Below are 23781 nucleotides of genomic sequence, written 5' to 3' on the forward strand. Positions count from 1 at the left end.
TGGACTTTGTTTTCTTTTTTAATTTCAAGCTCTCCAAACTGCTTGGAAGTAGGCCGCTGAGAAAGCAAAGCAAACTTGCTCTCTGTGCCTCGGCTTTGCTGCTCCCCACTAGATACATTATATTCAGCTGAGGGAGAATAAGAAGCTATTTTCCCCAATTTTCCATACTGCCTGTGGGAATCTAATTCAATTTCCTCCCAAATTTAGCAGTGAAAACGAAACAGTAAAGAATAAAGTTGAAGAGGCTTCTGTAAATCTCTGGATTCTAAGGTACTAAGGTGCAGCAGGATTACTGAGCACAGGTTAAACTTCTTTTCTAACCACAAAGCTACTTACAGATTTAAGAAGCTTAAAAACCTGATCCACCATTAGTCCTTGCTTTCCAAATGAAAGAATAATGTATCTACCTATAAAAAGTTATATTTGTTATTATTGAATTTGTTTATCCCTTATTATTGATGTAGCCCTATTCCACAAAGGAATTTTTTTTCAGTGAGAGATTATGATGTTTTAGATAAATTCAGGGAAAAGGACAGGGAAAAAACTGGTGACCAAATGCATTTCCAGAAATAAACAAGTGAAAAAAAGGACTCACAATTCATTACTCTCACTATAGTGGCTACATTTAACCACCAGACCACAGGGGTCTTGTTCCTAATGTCCAGAAAAAGACGCAGTGCCCTCTCTGCATTTAGATTCCATACATCATTGTGAACCTGAGATACTCATATGACTAAAAAAAATATTAATAGAAAAGTGAAGTTACTTTTTTGCTTCATGTGAGCCAGAACATTTGTTCAGCAGACCTACTTGCAGCCAGCAAGCCATGCCATTTTCTGATTGTCAACTGTCCTTAGGTGGTTTTGACCCTTTTAGCTCAAAACTTCAGATGGGTTGTCCTTACAGCGAGCATTGGTAGCCAAGATTGCAATAATTATCTTGTTACCATTTTGATGTCTGCTGCATCCCCACGGAAATAAATTAGCCAGCAGTCATTTTATTTCTTCACAACAGTGTCCTTTATTTTTATCCCCACAAAATCTACTAAGCTTAGAAAACTACAGTATGGATCAGCATACTGTGGGGTTTTGACATGACATGGAAAAAATCTTACAATATAATGAATAATATTGTTCAGCCAACAATGTTGTTTCTGAGACTGTGAGCCTCAATGAAAATGTGTTCACTTACCAGAGGAAATTAAAGGATAACCAGACTTACGTAAGTAATGATGTTTACCTTGTACACTTGCAGAAACAGTGCAAGAGTTTTGTAACTTACCTGTACACGTAGTTTTTCAAGTTATGATCAATCTGTGTCATTAAGAGAAAAAAAAATTTAAACCTGAAAAATAATGATTCAGTGATAAAGATTTCATAGTATATTTTGACTTTTGCTTTCTCAATTTACAGCTCATCCTCCTTCCTGGCTGGGGTATCACTTCAAATGTATTTGTAATGTGGAATTTTCCTCTGTCTACATTACATTAGAAAACTAAACCTCACTGGGGAAGCTGCCTCAAGGTCATTAGTAAGCTTGAGAGGCATAATGTAGATGACAGCATTAACACATTTGATGTCATGATAAACACGGCCAAGTCCTTTAGGACAACTATAACAAGGTGCTGGAAGTAGTTGCTAGCACTGGGGAGCTGACTAAGGCTCCTAACATTGCCAACAGTGTTTTCAAATGCCTAATTAAAACTGTGTGGGGATGGTATTTTTCATTGTGTGGGCAGTAATGTGAAGAGCAAACACACCAACTCCTCTGCAAGCTCGGGCTTTGCTTACCTGGGAGCAGGGAGCCGACTCGTGGCGTGCAGAAGTGAAGAGTCTGTGCAGAAGGCTTCCAAGTTGGTTTCAAGTTAATTTTCTAAACTTTGGCAATGACCTAGAATGATTCAAAGATGTATCTAAGTGAGGAACATATGGCTAGTCGTTAAAAATGTATCAAAGAGCTCCTCTTGTCTTTCTTTCTCGTGAATGATCTCTTGAACATCAAGGATCCCCTCACGTGCCCCCAGTCTGTTGGTTGGCACTCCCCTGCGAGAGCGTCAGCACGCTATTAGCAATTACCTTAGTGATATTTACAGCATTTTAATGTCACTTGCCTGAATGTAAATAGAGTCTGTGAGGAGCACAGCACACCCAGGGCTCCCACCACAACAGCACTGCTCCGTCAGTGCGCCAGAGCGCTCCTGTGCCTTATGTAACTGCCAAAAATATCATTTCAATTGCTTTATGACAAAATAATGAGTCTGTCAGAGATGAGTGGTCAGAAAAACAAATTTGTTCTCCCACACAATTAGGGTTTATAGCATTGGACAGCAATATCAATCTCCAGTGATTCAAAATTGAATTTGCACGTTGAGGGAAATGTGTTCTTGCATGTGCTATAACCAGGCTGCTTAGCAGGTTGAACTGGGAAGATGGATATCCACTGTGCTGCAGAAATATCAGGGTGGAAGTTTCCAAATGCAGACAAGTTTTGTGGGGCCATGGCATTCACTTCCACAAGCTCAGCACTGACAGATCTGCCCCACCAGGAGCAATAATAAAAAAGTCTGCAAAAACTGTCACCAGATATAAATGGCAGACAGTTTTCCCTTCAGGTAGAAAGCCATTTCAAGGCCTACATCTCTCCATACGTGACCTAATTGTCCATGGAGTTGTTGATATTTATAATCATGGACTTCAGTCATTCTCTGTAAGTCATACAAGCATTAGACCTCAGCAGTGCCATTTACAGTGAGCATGTACTGTATCTCAGAACTGCACTTTGCCCTTAACATTTGCTGTGTCCTTACATGAGATTTTGCCCTTAAGCTGTTAGCCAGTGCAGTGCAGGGGCTGCAGCACAGATCCTCTTGTGTTTTCCAGACCTTAACCTGTGCTATCAAACCTGCTGTACTGATTACAGCTCCCTCTGTCATCCCCTTCTCTTTGCAGGCAAACCCACTTGGTGTGCCAGCAGCTGCTACCCACCCACTGCTACCCAGTAATTGCCTTTCTGGGTGTGTGTACATCATACCCTTTACAGGACTTGGACTTTCTTCTTTGGATTTCTAAATGGGCATGGAATACTGTCATATGGAACTCAGTACACTGCAGGTGAAATCAGTATTTTAGGTTTTCAGACCTTCTCCATTCTTATACAAGCAGCCCAAGCAAGCACATTCTGCCAATGGAAGCATCAGCACAGGCTATGGATTGTTGTGTTAAATGGGATTTGTATGTAACTAAACCTTTTGTTAATATTTTAGATTGACAGCAGTAACAGCTAGGAACAGCCTTCAAAGCAAGTGGTTAATGAAATTACAAATGGTACCTAGGATTTTCAGTAATAATTTATCACTATGGATATTCATAGAAGATAAAAAAATCCTTCCTTCTCTCTGGAGTAGAAAAGAAAGGTAATCTTCCATAAGAAAGAGATGAATTTGGGTATCCTCCATAGGAAGCTGATTGCACATCTTGAGTGATCTGCTGGGAGCCCAAATCAGCTCCCAGATCAGTGGTGCTCAGCTGACTGACAGCTGGAATTCCTAAGGCCCAGAATGTGCTGCTTTGTTTTCACACCACTGACTATCCAGTGTATCTCATCAAAAGAGTGATTCTCTCATGGTCTGTCTGGGTGCTACTTGTACCAAAATAGCCCTCTTTCTGTAACCCTAAATATTTGGTTTCCTTATTGCCTATTCTGCAAATAGAAGCAGCTTTTTATTGTACTCTAGTCATCTCTTAGCCCCGCTACGCTCATTTACCTCTCTCAGTCATCCAGAGAAGTCTGTCCCTCAAGCACAACACACATTTCTCTTTGCAGAAGTCTCTGAGACAGTGCATGTGTACACTCTGATGAGGTCCCTGGGACAGATTGCCCAATTCCTGGCACACCCTTCATAAAAAACCAAAAGCATATGAAATATTATTTCCCTGTTTCTCTCTCCACATATACCACAGATTTTGATACTGGCTTGGCTTCCCCAGATGTGGTATCCTCCAGTTTGCTTTCTACAGATGTTTGTTGTTCTCTTTCAGTTTTAGCACTGCCTGCATTTTACACACATTCACTATTCAGCCACGTCCTTGATTTGCAGTGGAGATCATGATCAATCTCTTCAGGACCTGTCAAGTGCCTTCAGCAAAAAAAAAATGGTGCAAGAGGAGAATCAGAGCCTCTGGTTCAGCCTTCTGAACATCATCTTTTACTTACACTTCCACTCTTTTACTCCTTATATATAGTTGCTGACACTAACAAGACTATCAGTTCAGTTGCTCCAGATTCTATTAATCTACTTGTATGAATTTTATACTTGTATGAAAATAATCATGAGCCAAACCCAGCTTTTTTTTTGGCTATACACTAAGAAGGCAAAGTTTTTACCACACATTATCTGATCTTTTATGGTTTGGGGTTGGGGGGGGGGGGGGGTTAAACATTTATTTTTGTGCCTAGTATAACTCTTATTAAGTCAAAATTGACATTTTTATATAAATGTACTTTTAACCTTAATTTTAGCTAGTCTTGTAGTAAAACTTAGCCACTGCATTTGTTCCTTATTTTCTTCTTATTAGAAAGTGTACACAGCTGAGTTTGAACCATTCTGAGGATTATTTGGAAATTCACCATTGTTGTCTCTTTTTTTGTTCAGTTATTAATGTTAGATTTGGGCTATCCTCTGCCTACAATAGTTTTAAGTCAGTCCTTTATTTTGTTTCCAGTGACTGAACTTATTGTTTCTCTTATTCTCTTTAAATACTCCTAGAAGGCTACACTACTCTCCCCTCTCTCCACATAGCTTTTTTTTTTTCTTTTTTGGTTTTTTTAAGGGAGGGGACACAATGCTTTGGCATTTGATTTGGGGGTTTTTTTCAGTTTTTTATTATTACTTGGAATTTTCTTTTAAGACGGGAGGCAGCTTTCTGGGTAATTCTGCTGGGAAAGCTTTCAAAAATACATATAAAGCATATAAATAAGTTGATTTGCATAAATGCATTGATTGAATGAATCTTTGATTATTCTACTGGTTTAGGACAAGAAAAGCTATTTAGCAATTCTTCCATTTACGAAGCTAAGTGGCTAAAATGTCCCTACTTTATTTTGTGTGTGTTTAGTCTGAATGCCTATATGGGGGCTGTAGGTTTTAAATCTCCATTAATAGGGTTGTAAAATTTGACAGAAGGTTGGTTGCCAGCTACTTCTAGAAGAAAATGCATTTTGCTGGTTTTGTGCAAAGCAGCCTGTACCTGGTACAAACAGCCCTGCAGGATGTCTCACTGTCTCTGTCTGGTGGATGCTGCAGTCACACAGGATGCCTTGGGCAGGACCCCAGAACAGCTGGGTGTGGGTGCTGCACCCTGGGCTGAGAAGCACTTCCTCTGCAGCAGTCTTGCCCGAAGGAGTTAAAAAAACAGGCACCAGGACAGGCAGCAGAGCTGTGCTGCCCATGCTCTCTTGCCTGGGAAATCAGGAAAAGGAGGAGGCAGCCTGTAAAGAGGTGGGACACCGAGGGACTGGGGCAAGAGGGCAGTAAAAGGAAATGATGAGGCTATATGGGAGTTATTTGTGTATGCATGTATATATCCATACATATAAATACATGCATATGTTTTGCATATATATCTGAAGAAGCATGGCACAGGACTGGATAGAAGCAGAGGAGGATGGAGAAGGCCAGAGTCCATCCAAGACTTTTACCCATGTAAGCAAAACTAAGGAAGGGTCAGTCTCTCTTCAGGAACATCTGACAAGCACAGCATCTAAGAAGTGCAAAGAGATTTTGCACAAGATTTTGTGACACAACTATTCTTTATTTTCAGGTGCTTGTTAAAAGAGCTGTGAATATTTACTCCAAATAGCAGAGGAACATACCTTTATCTTCCCCCACCTCAGTTCCTGTACAAGTCTGCAGCACCCTTTCAGAGCACTAGGTACTACAGCTTTTCCTCAGAATCAACCACTTTTTTCCTCTTGCCTAGATCAGTTTGCTGCCTCTGACACTGAGTCCCTACAATAAAACAGAAATCTGCTCCTGAAAGAAATCCAGTCCCTTCCTCTCTCTAATTTGTTCTAGTTACTTGGCAGTCTCTCCTGCTTTTCCGCTCTATTTTTTGGTCTTGTTCTTACTGTATATCTCTCCTGTTTGGAGTGTTCCATTTTCATATTCCTGTGGACAGTAAAACAACCCATGACTTTTTTTAATAGCAGTACCCTTTACCAGAAGGTTCAGTGTCTAGTGAATAGATGGATGTCATTCACTAATGCCCAGACAAGCATCTTTCACTCTACTATGGCAACTCACTGAAAATTCACAATTGATTTAGTCTTCAAGCACACATATTTTGTAAATTGTGTAAAAATTACTCTCTTGTCCAGCATATTGAATACATTTTGGTCATTTCAATTTTAAAAGTGTTGAACCTGTTTCTCTTTAGAATGAGCATTGCTCAAATAACAGCAGTTGCATTCATTTCTAGCACAGAGGAGAATGCTCCACCATCTTCTGTATTACATATTCTTGTGGATTTTCTCCAGCAGCTACTTATGACAACTGCAAGCTTGTTTTACCCTGGGGATATATATGTATGTGCCCAGTTGCTTCAGGTCATATTCCTTCCAAATGGAAGTCAGCTTGACAGCTGTTAATTTGCACTTGGCCATTCCACGTGTTGTTTTGCTCTAATTATTGGTCACTGTATGGAACAGGTGACAAATGCACACATGAGAACCCTGTAAATTACTAGATGTACAGTCATTAGGAAAACAAACAGCAAGGGTCATTAAATACTAGTTTTCTCTCCAGCCCCAAACAGAAATAGATTTTAGCTGGTTTTGACATCCAGTGGAAAAGTATGGAAGGAGGTGAAAATACCTTACTGTTTATGAAACTAATTTCCCATTCTGTAAGTGCCCTAGTTTCAGGAAAAGAGGGGAATTTAACAAAAAAACAATTGTTTTAAGACCAGATGCAGAATCTGGTTTATCTAATGATTTTGTCACAAGGCTTGATTAGGTTTCTTTCCCAAGTAAAACTAAATGTGCCTACCAAAATAATTAATCTGACCTTCAGCTACTACAGCTATATTAAATTAAAGCAGGAAAAGAAATTTCCTTTCTGAACAAGACAATACTTGCTGAACAAGAATGGCAAGACACCATTATAGTGAGCTTTCCTTCTACTGAAGTGTGGTATTGCAGAGGATATTTAAATGAAGACTGTTTTCTCAGGCTCTCAGGGTGTACTTTGGACCAGATTCTGTAAGGACAGAAGCAGAGGACTTGTTTTGTTCCTGGGAATAGTAACTCTTGAATTTTTGCAAGATTATAGACCTATCTGTAATAAATAAAAAAAAAAAGAATCATTTCTTTGTTCTCAGTGGTGCTGCAATAGTGAAAACAAGATTGAGCATCTTGGAATCTTAGTGACATTTCTGCCTTTAGACCTGTGTGAGCTGAAGATCTGCAACTTGCTCTTTGCAGGAATGTCCTGTGATGCTATGCTTTCAGGGTAGAACAATACCAGAGGGACAGCACAGAAATCGAGCGGTTGCCATAGGACATGCTTTTCTAAAACTTGAGCTTAAACTCACCTCACCTCTAAATAATATCCCACTTTGTTTTATTTTTGCCTTTTAAAATTAGGTGTAAGTGCAACCTTCATGCTACTGGCTGTAAAGAAGAAAACAAAAGACTACTTTGTGAATGTGAGCATAACACAACGGGCCCAGACTGTGGAAAATGCAAGAAGAATTATCAGGGCCGACCGTGGAGCCCTGGTTCTTATCTGCCTATACCTAAGGGCACTGCTAATATCTGTAAGTAGTTTTGTATAATATGGATATTTCATTATTACAATTCTGCCCCATATCATGACTCTGAAGGAAGATTAATGTTTGCAAAGGTTTGTCATTTCTTTCTGACTCGGTGCGTTTAATTGGACAAGGTGTCAATTTCTAAATGCTAATTATAAGTATACATCATCTGTGCTCTCACATGGCTTTAAATAACTTCCAGGAGAACCACATGATTATATCCATAGACAAATCCCTGGACACTGCACAGAAAGGGCTAAGGAATTGAAAAATTAGGACTCTTCACATAAAAACCACACACAGAGGAGAGAAGACAGTGGGAATAACTGCAGCACTGCTCCAGCCAGAGTGCCCTCAGCTCTCCATTTGTACATTCTTGCTGTCTTGAGATTAGTGACACTCTGAGCTCAGCATGTGAAATCCTTGCTCATTTTTTGTCCATTTAAAAAAGGAAGGGGAAAAAACCATCTCAGGCCAGATTTTTCATATTATTAACTAAAGATCTAAAGGTTGGGAAACATTTCCCTGATGTTGACCTGCAGTCCAAATTTAGATGCACTCTTGTAGATCAAGTATTGAAGAGAGAAAGGGAGGGCAAAACCTGAGGTTTTACATCTGCTTGTTTCCAGCTAACAGCCACTCCACAACACACATGTACTGTTCCCTCACACTTCCACATTATGCAAAGCAAGAAGTTACTGACAGCTCCATTTCCTGGTTCTGGACAGGATTGGGCCAAAATAAAAGGTGGTGCTGAAAGAGAGGGCACAAAGACAAGTATGAGCCTCAGCTCTCCTTTTCACATGTATATGAAATACACAGTGATTCAGAATCCCCCTGAACTGAGTAACAGACTTAAATTCCTTTGAAGAAAGGACTGAAAATGAGGATACCTTTTGAGAGAAGTTACTAGCTGCTTTTAAGAAAAGAGTCCACAGTTTTGCCCTGAATAGAAGCAAAACATTCATTTTAAAATATTAGCTATAACAATTTATTGAAAAAGTTACTTGAGAGAAACAGAGCTATGTATGCAGCTGCATGGAAAGTTTAAAACCAGGAGCAATGTGCAATGCTCAGAATGTTATCTAAGACTTCAAAGCAGCAGCTGTGAAAAATCAAAACTCAGAAATGAAGATCATAGGAAGCAGGACCTTATCAAGTAAAATGTGAGAGTAGTAGACCAAGTAACAAACCATGAAGTCTGGGGGCATGAAATTATGATAAAATTCTTACTGAGCAGAAAAAAATTAACTTCCAAAAAGCAGGGGAAAACATTTTGTAAGAGTATTCACTTATTTTTTGCCTGTTACAAAAACTGAGTATGGCTCACAGAATTAATACTTTAAAGCTAAGTTTGGGAAATATGGTGAGATTTACCAGGTGGATTTTAGCTAAATTCAGCTTACTGTGAGTTTTACCTCATTCCCAGTCAGCTGAGCACACACCAGACAGAACAGTGGAATTAGAACCTACTGAAAGAGTGTGTGAAGCTTGTTAAATCAACTTAATGTTAAAACAACATCAGTGAATTTCAGCAAATATACAGTTTCATCAAAAATCAAAACATTTTGTAAATAATATGTAGCCGTTTCTGGGGTTGATGATGATGATGGTGATGGCATCATGAAAACAACCTTGTTTGAGCTGACAAAGACTCCACTTACCCTCAAATCCTGACTTCAGCAGTCATCGGCAGCAGGAATTTCTGGCAAACAGGAGGAAGCATGAAGGATTTCTTCTTCACCTTCTCAGTTACCATGAAACAATCTGGCTTTCTGAGCTGGACTGCTGGGGTTGCTGGCTGCTGAACAGAGACACCTAACTGACATAAGCTTGACTTCAGTGATACCTTATGACAACACATTTCAAATTTTAGTGAGACAATGAGTGAAAAGTATTTTATTTTGTTTGCCTTAAATGTTTTTCTATGGTTAAGCAAGTACCTCCTTGGATGAGGAAGGAACAAAGAATAATGCACCTTTGTTTACATCTGTTACACCATTTATCACTTGACTTTATCCACTCCTCCACTCTTTTTTTAAATGACAAATCCTGATCTCTCTCATCTTATCATAAAACCATGCCACATCTCTGGTCATTTGTGCTTTCTCTTCTGGTTCTGTGATGTCATTTTTTTATTTGGTTAGGCTAAAACCACACATGATATTCTAGACATGACAACAACATGGCTCTTTTATGATAACATAAAAATGTGCCTCTTTTATATTTTGTTATTCTCTGGATCAGTCCTTGAATCCTTTTTTAAGACTGTACCACAGTTAAAACATTTCTTCTGGCCTCAAGGCTAACTTAAATTACAGGTTATATGCTACAACAGTTAGTTCAGAAACATCATATTTGAGTTCCTGTAAAATACTTCTTGGGGTAACATTTCCTCATGGCAGCTCTTGTTGAATACCATTTACTTCAGATGCTAACACACTTTGAGAAAATTCCTCAGGAGGTGAGAATCTCTCTTTCTTTCTTTCTTGTGAACATCAGTGAAAACAATTCATTTAGTATTCAATATTTAATGAATTATTAATTAATCAAATTAATTGTAGTATTAATAATACCTCAATTTCCTATCTTCCCACTTATCTCTCTGGGCCTCCTGCTTCTAGTATGATTGTTTAAACAAAAAACAATTTCTAACTTCTGTGTCCATAGGAAGTTGATTCTCAAAATACTGTGGTTTCTATTTAAATTGGCAGATTTTATGCTTTTTTTCCCCATAACTTTCTCCACTGAGAAGACTTACACTTTTGAAGGCTATCTTTCCAAAATCATCTGCATTCTGTTGTTTTCAATTCGGCATTGGGGTTCGGATTTTTTTTTTTTTAAGAGAGCTAATTTTTATAAGTTACATAAAAAGAAAAGAGTTATATATGATTATTCTGAGCCTCTCACACACTTGTCTCCAGCTGCTTTCATGCTGTTTGCATGCATATCTTTTTAGATGTTCTTTTCACTTTTCTTTTATCTAACTTCCTTGCTCTCTCAAAGTTAAATATTACTGCATTGGATTTTTTTTTATCCTTCTCAACAAGCATGTTGATTTTCAGTCCAGAAGTGGTTTTCTGATAACTACATCTTGAATTGTGTCCTGTGCACTGCTTCAGAACTAAATCAGCTTCTCTTCTTGTGGGTTGTCTGATTCTTTGGTACAAGCAGCAATCATTTATGGTATGTAAATCTTCATTTCTTTTGCCACTTCCTGATTTAAGGCTGTATGTGTTGGAGCATATGAAGTTATACATTACTGTGTAAACTGTCTGTACAGCCTGTGCAATTTCACTTAACTTGCTGCCTTTAGTCACCATCTCCATCGTGTGATCAGCAGTGCAGCCCTGGTGTTGTCCTCTCCCTAGTCAGGTGTGGATTCTGAAATAGTTCCTGGAACACTGTGATAGAAATAACTTCCCTTCATACATTACTTCAGTTCTCTGGGGGCACTTTGTATAATCCAGTAATACAGTGTTCCTTTGATACTTCTTCTTCCTCTAATTTTCAAAGACCATCTTTTTCATCTAAGACCAAATTATTTAAAAATTTAAATATGTTTGAAGTTTACATGAATACGTTTAAATAAGATACAGTTAAAATAGTTGTATATATTAAACACTCTGAAATTTTTTTTTCTTCTTTCCACAAAATAAAAGGACACTCTTTCATGACATTCCGTGAATTTGTGAAATTTGTTCAGCTTCAACAAGGAGCTTAATGTCTATTTCCAAATCTTTCCCAGCTGGAAATTCTGTTATTTCCATTGCTCTGTTTCTGCCATTTTTTGTGGCCAGTAAGACTTTAACATACCTTTTCAAGCTACAGCTCCTGAAACAGAAGACCATTCCAGATTATTCTGTAGTCATAGCAGAAACCTTGACAGGAAAACCAGTTTTCTTTATCCATTTATTTCTTCACCATTTTAAGTCACCCTGAGTTTTTCAGGAGAATGTAAAACATTTTTCCATGCTTTACCTGTGAAAGACAGCAAGTACTCTGTTGTTTACTGGCACTAACAATATTTCTCCATTTGTCTCCACACAGCATTTATTTTATATTTCCACTCTATCTTATTGACTATTTTGTGATTACATTCATTCCCTTGTGCTGCCACATTCTATAGATAGTTTTTTCTGCAATATGTTTTGACACACAAAGTGAACTTATTGAATTTCTCTCTGCTTGGTATTACAGGATAGCTTTTCTCCTCAGCAGCTGTATGTGTCTGACATCACTAGCCCTTCTCTTCCTCTCACTGTTTAGATGATCTTTGGCACTTAGGTTCTTTGCTCCATCAGACAGAGCTGTCTCAGACTGCACTGAGCTGGCCTGCATCAAAGCCTCCTCGCTTTGTGTCAGTCCCTTCACCACCAATAACCTGTATCAAAAGTGCCCCACACTCAGCAGAACCCCCTCCCAGCTGTTACATGACTTTCCTAATTCATTGTTCAATATCAAATAAGGGGTTGACCAGGACATGGGAAACATTGGTGGTTCTTTTCAGTCAGGAGTCAGGCAGACAGTCTCAGTTTACTGAATTTCTCCTGCAGTGGGTCCCCCTCCCATGGTACAGCCACTGTCTCAGCAGCACAGCCTTAAACCTCCTTGAAAGGAAAAGACTTACAAGGCATCCGTGCAGCACAGCTGCCACAGAAACAGTTTCTGGCAAAACTTATGGCACCTCCAGAAGTGCACTGGTATCACCCTCATTGATGTTCAGTTTCCCCCATAAATACTTGCTCAATAAAAAAGCCATCTTGAAAAACCAGCATAGATGAAGTTGTCCAAGAGGTTGTGCTTTCTAGTCAGGAATCCAGGTGACAAGGATCCCTCTAAGTGAAAGGATCACACATCCTGCTTTCCAGTCAAAGCAGACTCATAAACTAGACAGTGTCCCATTTTCTAAGGGCCCATTCTCCCAAGTAACTAGAAGTTTTCCAGTGTCTTCTTTATGACTTGATTTGAAGGAATGGGACACATGCTGAAGTTATAAAATATTGCTCCTTGATGCTTTTGACAATGTGTTTCAAGGAGAAAAAGGAAGATATCAATCAATAAGTTACAAAACAGCAAAGCTTCATATTGCTCCTATTTTATATTTATATTACATCTTAATATTAGTCCATGAAGCTTACAGAAGGTATAAAGCCACAAGAACATGTCACTCAAAAGGCTGGAAAACCTACTGTGAGGGCAAAACTGCAGTGTATCAAGAACATTCAGGTAGACAGGAGTGTCAGGAAAAACTGCAAAAATCTGCAACTGATAAACTCATTTTCCTTCAACTGGGTATCCAGTGCAATAGCCAGCAAAATATCACAGGTACATACCTAAAAACAATGCATTATAAATAATGTGCTGTATTTTTTTAAAATAGGGCTTGAAAAATTCCCCTTCAGCACTCTACCCTCTTGCATGACCCTGCTGAGCTGGTTGTTTGTGCTGGCTGTGGTGACATCTGTTGCTGGGAAATGAATTGTTTCTGTACGTCACTGGTTTCAAACAACTCTATTTTTGCCATATACAGTGAAAAGGTGAAATGAAAGAGACTTCTGGTCCTTGAGTAGCAAGCAGCAGCATGGGAAGGCAAAATGTCTGTTTTAAGATATTCAAAGTGCCAAAAAAAAGTCTGAGTTTCAGACTCTTCAAAGTTTCTAATATTCTATCAATAAATTATGATTACTTGAAAAAAAAAAATCTTTTGATCTCACTGGGTGTTTCCTAGAGAGAATTTTCAATACTGGTTTGGACTCACTAAAACATGACATGAGCAAGTCCGAATTTTAAAATGTTACCCAATAAAACAATAGCTATTTCCTCTGTCCCATTTATTTCTGGTGATATCGCTTGGGAAAGCAGAGCTGAGGAATAACAAACTTCATCAAAGCAGTTCCTTTGCTATGAATTCAATCTATACAGAGGAACAACTGCAAAATTAACAGTAGCAGGAGTTCTGGGGCTCTTGCAATGAAACAGATGAAATTTCCAAAGAATTTTCTTTCACTGTGTGTAATCCTTTTTCTGACTACAGATTTAACAATCCATGAAAACTTTACTCCTGTGATCATGATGATCACTCCCTTTGAGGGATTACAAGACACCAGTATCATCGAGCTTCTCAGGGCTTTAAATTGCTAGAGAATTCACAAGTTCTGGAATTGATGCTGAGCATCTGATATTGCAATCATTCCTCAATGGAAGAGCTGCAAAAGGAAGAAAGACTCACTGCAGGGAGTGCTGTCATGCTGCAGGGGAGATATTCTAGCACAAGATCGGATGAGGCATTAACATCCCTGCTCTGACTCTGCTATGAAAAGCTCTATATTTTGTTCCTGTTTAAGAGTCCTGCCAGAAGCACATGTGGGCACTGACAATGGAGCTGCTAAGAGGGTCTGCAGGGTATGACCTGCCCTGACACTGGAAGCAGCAGTGTGGTCCTTCTCACCAAAAGCTTGATCCATTTCTTTGTGTTAAGTATTTCACACTGACACAAACTAGAGACAGAATCAAAAACTTGCTTTCTTTGCTAGCATCTGATTTGCTTTTTTCTTCATCTCAATAGCCAGCTCCATGGTAGCTAAGAGCTAAAACAACCCATTTCTGGAAGTAGGGGAAATGAGAAAATTACAGGGCAGATGCAGAAGATCATACGAAAGGAAAACACCAGATTTTTTTCCTCTCAAGTAATGCATATATATTTAGATGCACTTACAGTGAACATGTAATATACCAAACCACCGCCCTCAAGTATAATAAATAGTATTAGTGACTTTCTCCTGCAATATTTGCAATTTCAGGGGCAGTACCAACCTCTGAACTTATTTTGCATGCTTTACTTGATGTCCCTTTACTATAAATCTATTACCATTAATAACCATCCCAGTGATTTCAACGGGAAGATAATTTAGGCTGAACATGGCTTTGGTTTAACAACTGAATAGGTGTAAATTGAATCCCTTTTTGTACCTTGTTCAATAGAATTGTCCATCAAAGGAGGCCTGATCCTTCATCTCTCTAACCTGTCCCCATCATTTCACTGCTGCAGAGTACTCACAGATTTCAGTACAAGGCTGACTGGAAACAATCAACACCGTGTAACACACCAGGCTCAAGCCAAGGGCCAGCAGTGGTGGGATGACCCCGCAGCCTGTGGGTGTCCCCAGCAGTGGTGGGATGACCCCGCAGCCTGTGGGTGTCCCCAGCAGTGGTGGGATGACCCCGCAGCCTGTGGGTGTCCCCAGCAGTGGGGGGATGACCACACAGCCTGTGGGTGTCCCCAGCAGTGGGGGGATGACCCCACAGCCTGTGGGTGTCCCCAGCAGTGGGGGGATGACCCCACAGCCTGTGGGTGTCCCCAGCAGTGGGGGGATGACCCCACAGCCTGTGGGTGTCCCCAGCAGTGGGGGGATGACCCCACAGCCTGTGGGTGTCCCCAGCAGTGGGGGGATGACCCCACAGTCCACAGCAGTGGACTGTGCTCAGGCCCTTGCCTGCCTCCTCACTGACAGAGAGGGATGGCAGAATCACACCTCCTGTGCCTGATTACCTAAGGACTTGCACCAAATCCAGCTCAGCTGAATTCAAGAGCTAGCCTCAATATGTAACTCCAGATCTCACACAAACACTCCTTCTAAGAATAATTTCCCCATCATATGTGCGGTTTCCACAGAGTGTTAATAGACCCTGCTTCGTGGCCCTACATAACCAGCTCCTTTCCAGACAAACTCAGAAGTGTCATTCTCACTCTCTTTAGTAAGAAGGGCATAAAGCAGTGCACTACCAAGGCCAGTCACCTCACACAGGGATACCTGGTAGTACAAAAACCAGTCTGGTTAGAGAAGACCACACCAGCTAAGAAACTCTGTACAGAAATATCAAAACAGCTTTTGAAACAGAACCTGAAGATATCTTTGCAAGGTTAATAGAGAGCCCTCAGGCTAGCAGGCATCTTGTGTTCATTATTCTCTGCCCAGGAAGCATTTATCACTATGAATTCATTGAAAATTTTGAAGTACGACAATATGAGGCAAGCAGACTTGCAGGAAAACCTCTTCCTTTGCTACAATCTGTTCAGGAGAGAAAGGAAAGGGTATTTGTATGTGTGTGTAGGAGACAGAGAGGTTTGATGCGGGGGAGTATACCCAGAGGAAATACAAATACCATTTCACAGCACAAGTGTGAGTGCGAGAGCACAGTTTTTGTCTTTTATCTAATATTTGTGTAGGTTCCATGAGTGTATAAAGGAAAATTAATCCTGCTAATTTAAACCAGCTACAATGACTTGCAAAAATTTAAACAAGCTGCTATTGAAACTTTAGGGAAAAATATTTGAAAATTGATTGTCTTTTTGACATTTAAAATAAGGGGATAGATGTTCTCTTTAATTATTTTAACCAAAAAAAAAGCACTTTTTGTTACTATTAGAACTATGACCACATTGTTTTATGATGATGATATTTGCATTTAGCTTTCAATACCTCATGGTGCTAAAATTTTGGAAAATACATTTCATCTCAGCATAAGTAGAAATAATTAAGTTTGCAAACAGTGTCTGAGTGTGGAGCTGGGGGAGCAGCAGGTGCTGTCCATGGTGCTCTGCCAGGCCACAGCTTCCATAGGCTACAAAACCCAGGAGCTGCAATTCTCATACGTGTCCCAGGACTGATGTGGTGAAACATAAAAAGTCTGGGTTTGGTTCCTATTCTGCAAATTCTCTTACTTCAGCATTGTCTTAGCCATGCCACAAGTGAGGATTTTTCCCAGCTTGACTCTGCAACCTTGCTTGCATTGAATATCATTTATTCTCAAGACATTCCTTCACTTAATTGCAGAGTGAGATCCATTCCATCTCTGAGTAAGGGAGAACTTTAAGATAGATGTTGAAAGAAGTGTAGCAGATGTTTAATGGAGAAAGAGACAGATTTCTGCAACAAAATGCATGCCACAAAAGTCACTTAAACTTTAAAAAGGCAAACTGTATTTAAGGAAGAGGATGAAAATATCCAGGATTTCAATACTGATCTGTAGTTTCTGACTAACCCGAGTGGTGAGCCACAGTCCCATTAACAATGGCATTTAGTCTTAAGAAAATGGCATTTCAGGAAAGATTTCATATCCATGGTTTTGTGCTGCACACAAAACCTAGCTTTCAGGGCAGACCTGACAAGAAGCAAGTTCTTGAGATTGCATTATACAGCATGAGATCCTACACTGCTTATCCAGTGAAGGAGTTTTACTCCTTAACAGCCCCACCTCTCATGGTGAATTTCACCTGTCTCTGGAATGGTTTCCTTGCATTAATTCGGTTTAGGAATTGAAACGAACACAGGAAAAAAAAATAAATCAATGAGAGACTTAATCAATATGGCCAACCTACTGCATTAGATTGTTTCACTCAATTACATTTCTTTTACATAGCTTAATTTAGATAACTGTCAGGTAAAAGAGGGGAAAATAGTTCTATACAATTAATGCAACAGAAGGTACCACCTGATTTAAGCAGCTGGCCAAAGCAGTTAGCAATGCATCTATCCCTTGGTTAAATTACTCTCTTGGATCTGCATAATACATGCATGACTGATACTTTTATCTAGAGCATTAAACCTAATGGCTGGTTAGTTGAAATACAAAACTGTTCTGAACAAATTCATGAAGTTCCGAGAGCTGGTATAGATCCCATCTGTCAATGCATTTTAGTGGTCCCTGCAGCCCCATACTGAAAAATCTAAAAGACTCTGCATTTACAAAGGACTGGGCACATAATGGCAGATGCTTGAGTTTAACTATGTATTGATAAAGTACTCTGAAGATGTTGTCAGCATCTTAGGTGTAATGGCTCAGCCAGCTACAGCAAACAGCTAACTACACTTCTTTGTGTTTTCTCTCTCTGCAGGTATACCCAGTATTTCCAGTATTGGTAGTAAGTAATAAAACCAGTATTGTTTTCCATTGTCATTCAGCTTCATGGATCTGATTTCCCAACATCCCTTTCTGGTGTAGATAATGTTTCTCTGACAGCAAGCCCTGTGGGGCAGGGGCTGTGTATTGGCCTCCTCTCTGGCATTAACATGTTACTGTTATTATGTGGTCAGAGACAATGTCACTCCTTACATCTGCATTCAGCCCCAGATTTTCGGATCGATTCTTATCAGCAGATGAACACTGAGTCCTACAAAACTAGTGTGACACAAAGAACTAAGACACTGTTGCAGAGAAAATACTGGTTGAGCATTTTGAAGAAAAGTGTTTGCTAATAACACAAGTATAGGACCAATAATTTTCACGTATGTATATGTGTGTGTAAATTCAAAGAGCAAATGGAAAAGTTTATAAATGGAATAGCTTTCATTTCTATGAAGTAGATTAGCAAATGCAGCATATCTGCTGGAATCTGCATTAACTCTAGCAGGCTTTGAACTCGGCTTTACTCCACAAAATATATAGAATTGTGTTCCTTCACAGAAAAATGCTTTCCTGTATGTAATCAAAGTTCCAAAATACAACTCTTAAACTATAGCAAAGCCATGACACCCTTACATAAAGAACTACTATATCAATGAAACAGATGACTACTTAAACAAAACACGTGAAGAGACCAAGTGCACAGCAGCTGAGCTGTGAGCCTGGGGGACACAGTCATGGCACGTTAGTTAATTGCCAATAAAGCAGGGAGGGAGAAATGGGGTCCTGCTGTGGCCCAAGGAAAGAATATTCCCCACAGCCTCAGCTTTGCAAATACTTTGGACACAACTTGCATAATATACAGAACAATCACAGTTATAAAATATCACAGTTGTTAAGTGCAATTTGCCATAGCCGGTATCCAAGTGAAAAGTTTTTAACAATTTTGATAAAACTGTCTCACTTCTTATGATGCAGGGTCAGGACTACCAATTTATAATCAATTCAGTTTACTTAAGCTCATGAATAGCACTGATTTGTTAAGCTCTAGACAGGCAAGTTAAATGCCATCAAAACTCTCTCCCTTGCAAGTGTGAGCAGCGTTAGCAGCTGAGTGCCACAGCATCTGTTTTCTGCTTTAAATAGAAAAACAGCATCAATGACAAGAATGTGCAAATGAAAGCCTCCAATCTTAATAATGTCATTTGCCTGCTCTAGTGTCCCCTCTGGTATTTGCAGGCCTGCAGATTCATAGTGATGTGCTGTTTTCAAAAGTTTCTGTTTATACATATATACATTACCAAAAAAAATTAACTAAATGAAAGAGAATAAGTTTATGTCACCGTTCTCAGAAATATTCCTGCCATTAATAACTGAAATGGATGAATGGGAAATAGCTCTTTGGAGTTTGATTGTGCTATAGTTTCTTAGTACTACTGTGTTGCATGGTCTATATGGTTGTGTTTTCACTTCACCCTCCATACAGCCTTCGTCACCACATCTACCATTTCTGAGCATCAGCAGATGTTGGCCTTTGAAAACTTAATAGGGAAACTCAAATACCTTTTGAACAATGGTGAGCTGAAAGGATGCATTGTTGACCTCTTTGTATTTTACACTGGGATGATTAGTACAGTTTATTTATTACAAGCTGAGAAAATTCTGTTTAACATTCTATAGAAAATACAAGAGTTTCTGCAAATAAGTGTTTTATCTTTAGTCTGCTGTAAATGTTCTGGGATAATATGTGGTAGAATTCAACATGTTTTTTGCCTATCTGAAGTATGAGCATCTCTTCATGAGCACAAGTAAATACTGATACTCTGCTTGCTTTTTCCATGTGATTTTCCTTAAATAGCTCAGGGGAGAAATAACTCTGCTTGCTTAATGTTCTAAACACCTTTTCTATAACATAGGAATAGCAGAATTTCTGTTAAACGAGGATAGAATCCATAAATTTATCCTGTTCTCAAAGAGAATTTAACAGAAGTCCAATTAACACACAAAACCAAACAAGATTAATTAGTCATGGCTGCTTTAATGGATTCTGCATGATTTTTGTTTTGTCTATGCTAACACAGTATTTGTTTTCAGATCAGCAGAGTTTTTCCCCATCTGGGGGCAGGAAATAACCCTTGGGAGATACAGTTTGGGTTTCATTTTGCCTGGCAGCAAACACCTACAGGGGGGTATTGGCTTTTGTGTGCTCCCAGCTTTTCCTAGTTTATAAGGAGGATGGGGTTGGGGCAGGGGGGTTAGAAACTAAACTTCCAGCATGCAAAATGATGCCACCTCAAGCAATGTTCATTTAACCCTTTTTTGAGACTGCAATGAAAGCCAGCAAAGAATAAAATACGTTCACCTGTGTGCACATATATGTATTATTCTCTATTTTCCTTTTTTTACCTCAAAGGATTTTGTATTAAAGCAGCTTAGCACTAAAATTTGAACACAAAGAAACAGTGGTCATTAGTAAACATCCTTTCTGATCATCTAGAAGAAAACAAAGCAAACCAAAAAAACCCCCAGAGCTTTCCCATTAAGGTCATTTGTACCTGCTGTTGTCTATCAGTTGAATAATAGGTTCTCTGATCATTTCCAGCATTCTTGATTACAATGCTGGCTTTTTCAGCATTTTTCAGCCATGTCTGAAAAAATACTGGTGAAAGTGTTAGCAATTAATGAGTCCCAAAACCATTTCATAATTTTAATAAATGCCTTTATACAGTATGTAAATATTCCAAAAACTGCATTATTTTACTTGCTAAAATAATGATTGTACAATTTTACATAGACCAGTGCACCAAAATGTTTGTTATTGTGGCCAAATACCAACATTACCAATCTGTACATGTATGCCTTCAAAAAGTTGAGTCTTCTAAACTATTGCTTCTTTTTTTTTTTGTAAAGCATAACTCCACTAATTATGCTAAGCAGTTTGTTATAGAGGGTATAATTAGATAGAGGATAAGATAGACATGATGTGCAAATAGCTCTGTGTGGGTTATTATCACCTTAAAGCCTGCTGCTGGCAGATGAGTCAGAGTTTAGAGACAGACCATGCACCCAAGTGCAAGATGCAGTCACAATAACCAAACAGTATTTTCTGCTTTGTTCTCTATGTTTTTGTTCTTCCTTATAGTCAATTTTAAATTAAGAGAACTTTTTTTTAATGATAATAAATGCAAGATTAAAAAGTTAAAAAAAAAAAAAGACTGAATGAGCACTTTCTTATTTTATTGTTTTCTTAACCTTGAAAAATCTCTTCAGTATTTTTCTGGAGCGAAAATAGTGTCTGGATGAGTTTATCTTTATTTGTTTTTCACATTTGTAATGATATTCTAATGTGGTAAATATATATTTTAAAAGGTGGTGAGAGCAAATACTAGTGGATTTTTTTTTCTTTTTTAATACCAACACAAAGTAACTTGGACCTGATTTTGCCCTTTTGCAGTAACCAAGAAGTTCTCTTATTAAATCTTCAGTCATGTGAGCAAAGCCATTACCATGCCAAGCTCTGGACTAGAGTCTATACCCAACACATGTCAGCAGGACATAAACATGCATAACTAGATTGAACATTACTTTTCTATTATTATTTAAGGTCAAGTTTTACAGAAAGCTGCACTGTTGAGGGACCATCAAGATATTTATCTCCTTAAAACATTCACATATTGTCTTCAGACAATATATTGTATCTGTTATTTTGGACATATAAGCAAAATGTTCTCATTTCAATGTAATTTTATCCAAATCTGACCTTCTAATAAATAATATTGTTAACCAGGCTACCAGTCTAAGGCAATCACCTTATCTAGATAACTGATTATAATATCAAGCCAGAATTTGTTTTCCCTCCTTTAATGCTCTGAAGCTCTTAGAATCTTTTGCTTTAAAAATTAGATTTTACACTTTATTAAAACATTTCTGAGCTGAAAGAAAATGCAAACAGCCTTTGTGATATGATGTGCTCATTTGAATACTGGATGTGAGAGAAGTTTGCATTCCAGATCATTCCATTACAGGTTCTTGTACCTGGTAGGAGTCCCAGCAAAGGCAGTTTGCTGCTGTACTGCTAGGGTGTGACCCCTGAAGGTGAGGAAGCAGAACTGAGCCCAGCACAGAGCAGAAACTGCCTCTTTGCTAAAACTGCTGTGACAAATACATAAAAAAATCGAGTGATTTCGAGGGCAGGGTCAGAAACCACCAGTGCTGCCCCAGGGAGCACTGCCAGCTCCCTGGGGTGGGATTTGGGGGGGCCTTCGTTTCAGTTTTGGTTTTGCCAGATCCACCAATTTTAACAGATAAGAAGAGCTGTGCTCAGCAGTCTCAGACACAGCCACTGACAGTTTAGAGTTGTTTCTCATTTCTCTTTCTAGTTTTCCACCATCATCTTGAGTTAGTTTAAATCAGTCTATCAATCACATGCTTTTTGATTTGCTGCAATATTTAGAGAACTACTCAGTTCATAGTTATCTTTCTTTTAACCACTAATAAATAATCCAGTGATAGGATACTCTAGAAAATAAGATATCAAAATTCCAATAAATGCCATGGTACCCATGCAAAGCACTTGCTATATGCAAGGTGAGCTCAGTTACTCAAGGAAGTTTATAGAGAGTAGATATGACCCAAAAAGATATTTTAAGATCTAATTATCTATAAAACTTGGGGAGAAATTGCCTGAAAAAAATCCATTTCTATGTTACCCTCTCATCTTTTTTCTTTCTGTTCCTTAAGACAGAATCAGTTTATTTCACAGACTAAAGCAAAGAATGAGGTTTCCAAATCAGCATAGTGATTTAAAAAAAACAAATCTTGTTTTACTGTTCATCAGTTGTGAATTACTGTACAGGTGATGAGACAATTTTAACATTTTTATAGGAAAAAGCAGAACCGGTCCAAATAAAAAATAACAACACAATCCCTGCAAACTATCAACAAAGTAATTCTTTTTTTCATGAGAAGGTACCTAAATGTTTCATTCCAAAATAACTTGAATTCATTGTTCACTTCTACAAACATTTTAGTGGAAATACTTTAAATTGAAGAATTCCCTCAGCCCTCACTATATTGAGATTCAGCCAAAACTTGTTCAAATCAGTGGCATATTTTTTCTGATATCTGAAGGTTTCCAGAGATGGATCCTTGGATTATTTTTTAAGGCTCTGAAAAGATCACTTTCTTTTTTACTCTACAAATGGACACATAAAGGACTAATCACATTTAAATTCTTCCAACAGTTATAAAAGCTGTTATGGCTGAGGAGCTACCCTAAAACAACCACATCTTCACATTTATGCAGAATTCTCCTTTCTTCAAAGGAACAGGTATGAAACTTCCTACATTGCTCCAAGAAAGATTGCCTAATATTGGCCAAGTATTTTTTTAACTTAATAAAGGGTTGATAAAAAAAAAATCAGCATTTCTCTCTTTCAGTGATTTAGATTTTGCAGTTTAATGAAAGTGCTAAAAGGCAAATTTTATGTGAGGTAGATTATCATAGCTTCCAAAAGACCAAAAGAGATAGAAGTGCTGTAACAATGATATGATGATTGCAAGAAGTGGTGGAATACAATCTGCTATAAACACACTTGATTACTCCAGCAGCTACTAAATCTGCCAGTGATTTCAGTGAGCATTATTTCTTAAAAATCCTAATTTTTTGTTCAACATTAGCACCTAAAACAACTGTCATAAGTCCACTGTCCTCAGCAGGCATCTATAATTGAGAACAGATATTTACTGCTGCCTACTCATGGTTTAAAATAGGTAGCAGCAAGGCCAGCTTTCTGTGGCTAGAGACATGAAGTTCTACTGAATCATTAAGTTTATACTGATATATTTTTAATTTTTTTTTAATGGAAAGAAAGTTAGAAAACATCTTAATCAGCATATCTCACTGGGGTTCCTTATTGTTATTAAAAATTAAATTAATAGCGATAGTTGCCAACACAAGTGTTCCCTGTCTGCCACAAGTGAGCATTATTTAAGACTGAGAGATTTATGGGCAGTAATTTCCAGCAGATCAGTGTCTGTGGGCTGGGCCTGCAGGAGCACTTGA

The 23781-nt window shown here is 38.5% G+C and overlaps 1 protein-coding gene across 2 annotated transcripts in view; it reads left to right on the forward strand.

Moving 5' to 3' along the window:
• The window catches only part of NTNG1 (netrin G1), a 148513-nt gene that overhangs the window by 83010 nt on the left and 41722 nt on the right, over window positions 1-23781 (forward strand). For both annotated transcript variants that reach the window (XM_059854417.1, XM_059854418.1), the window contains exons 4-5: window positions 7642-7814; window positions 17710-17736. In XM_059854417.1, the coding sequence (XP_059710400.1) occupies window positions 7642-7814; window positions 17710-17736 (200 nt within the window). The remainder of the gene's footprint in view (window positions 1-7641; window positions 7815-17709; window positions 17737-23781) is intronic.

Source organism: Haemorhous mexicanus, chromosome 9, assembly GCF_027477595.1.
Source record: "Haemorhous mexicanus isolate bHaeMex1 chromosome 9, bHaeMex1.pri, whole genome shotgun sequence".
NCBI lineage: Eukaryota > Metazoa > Chordata > Aves > Passeriformes > Fringillidae > Haemorhous > Haemorhous mexicanus.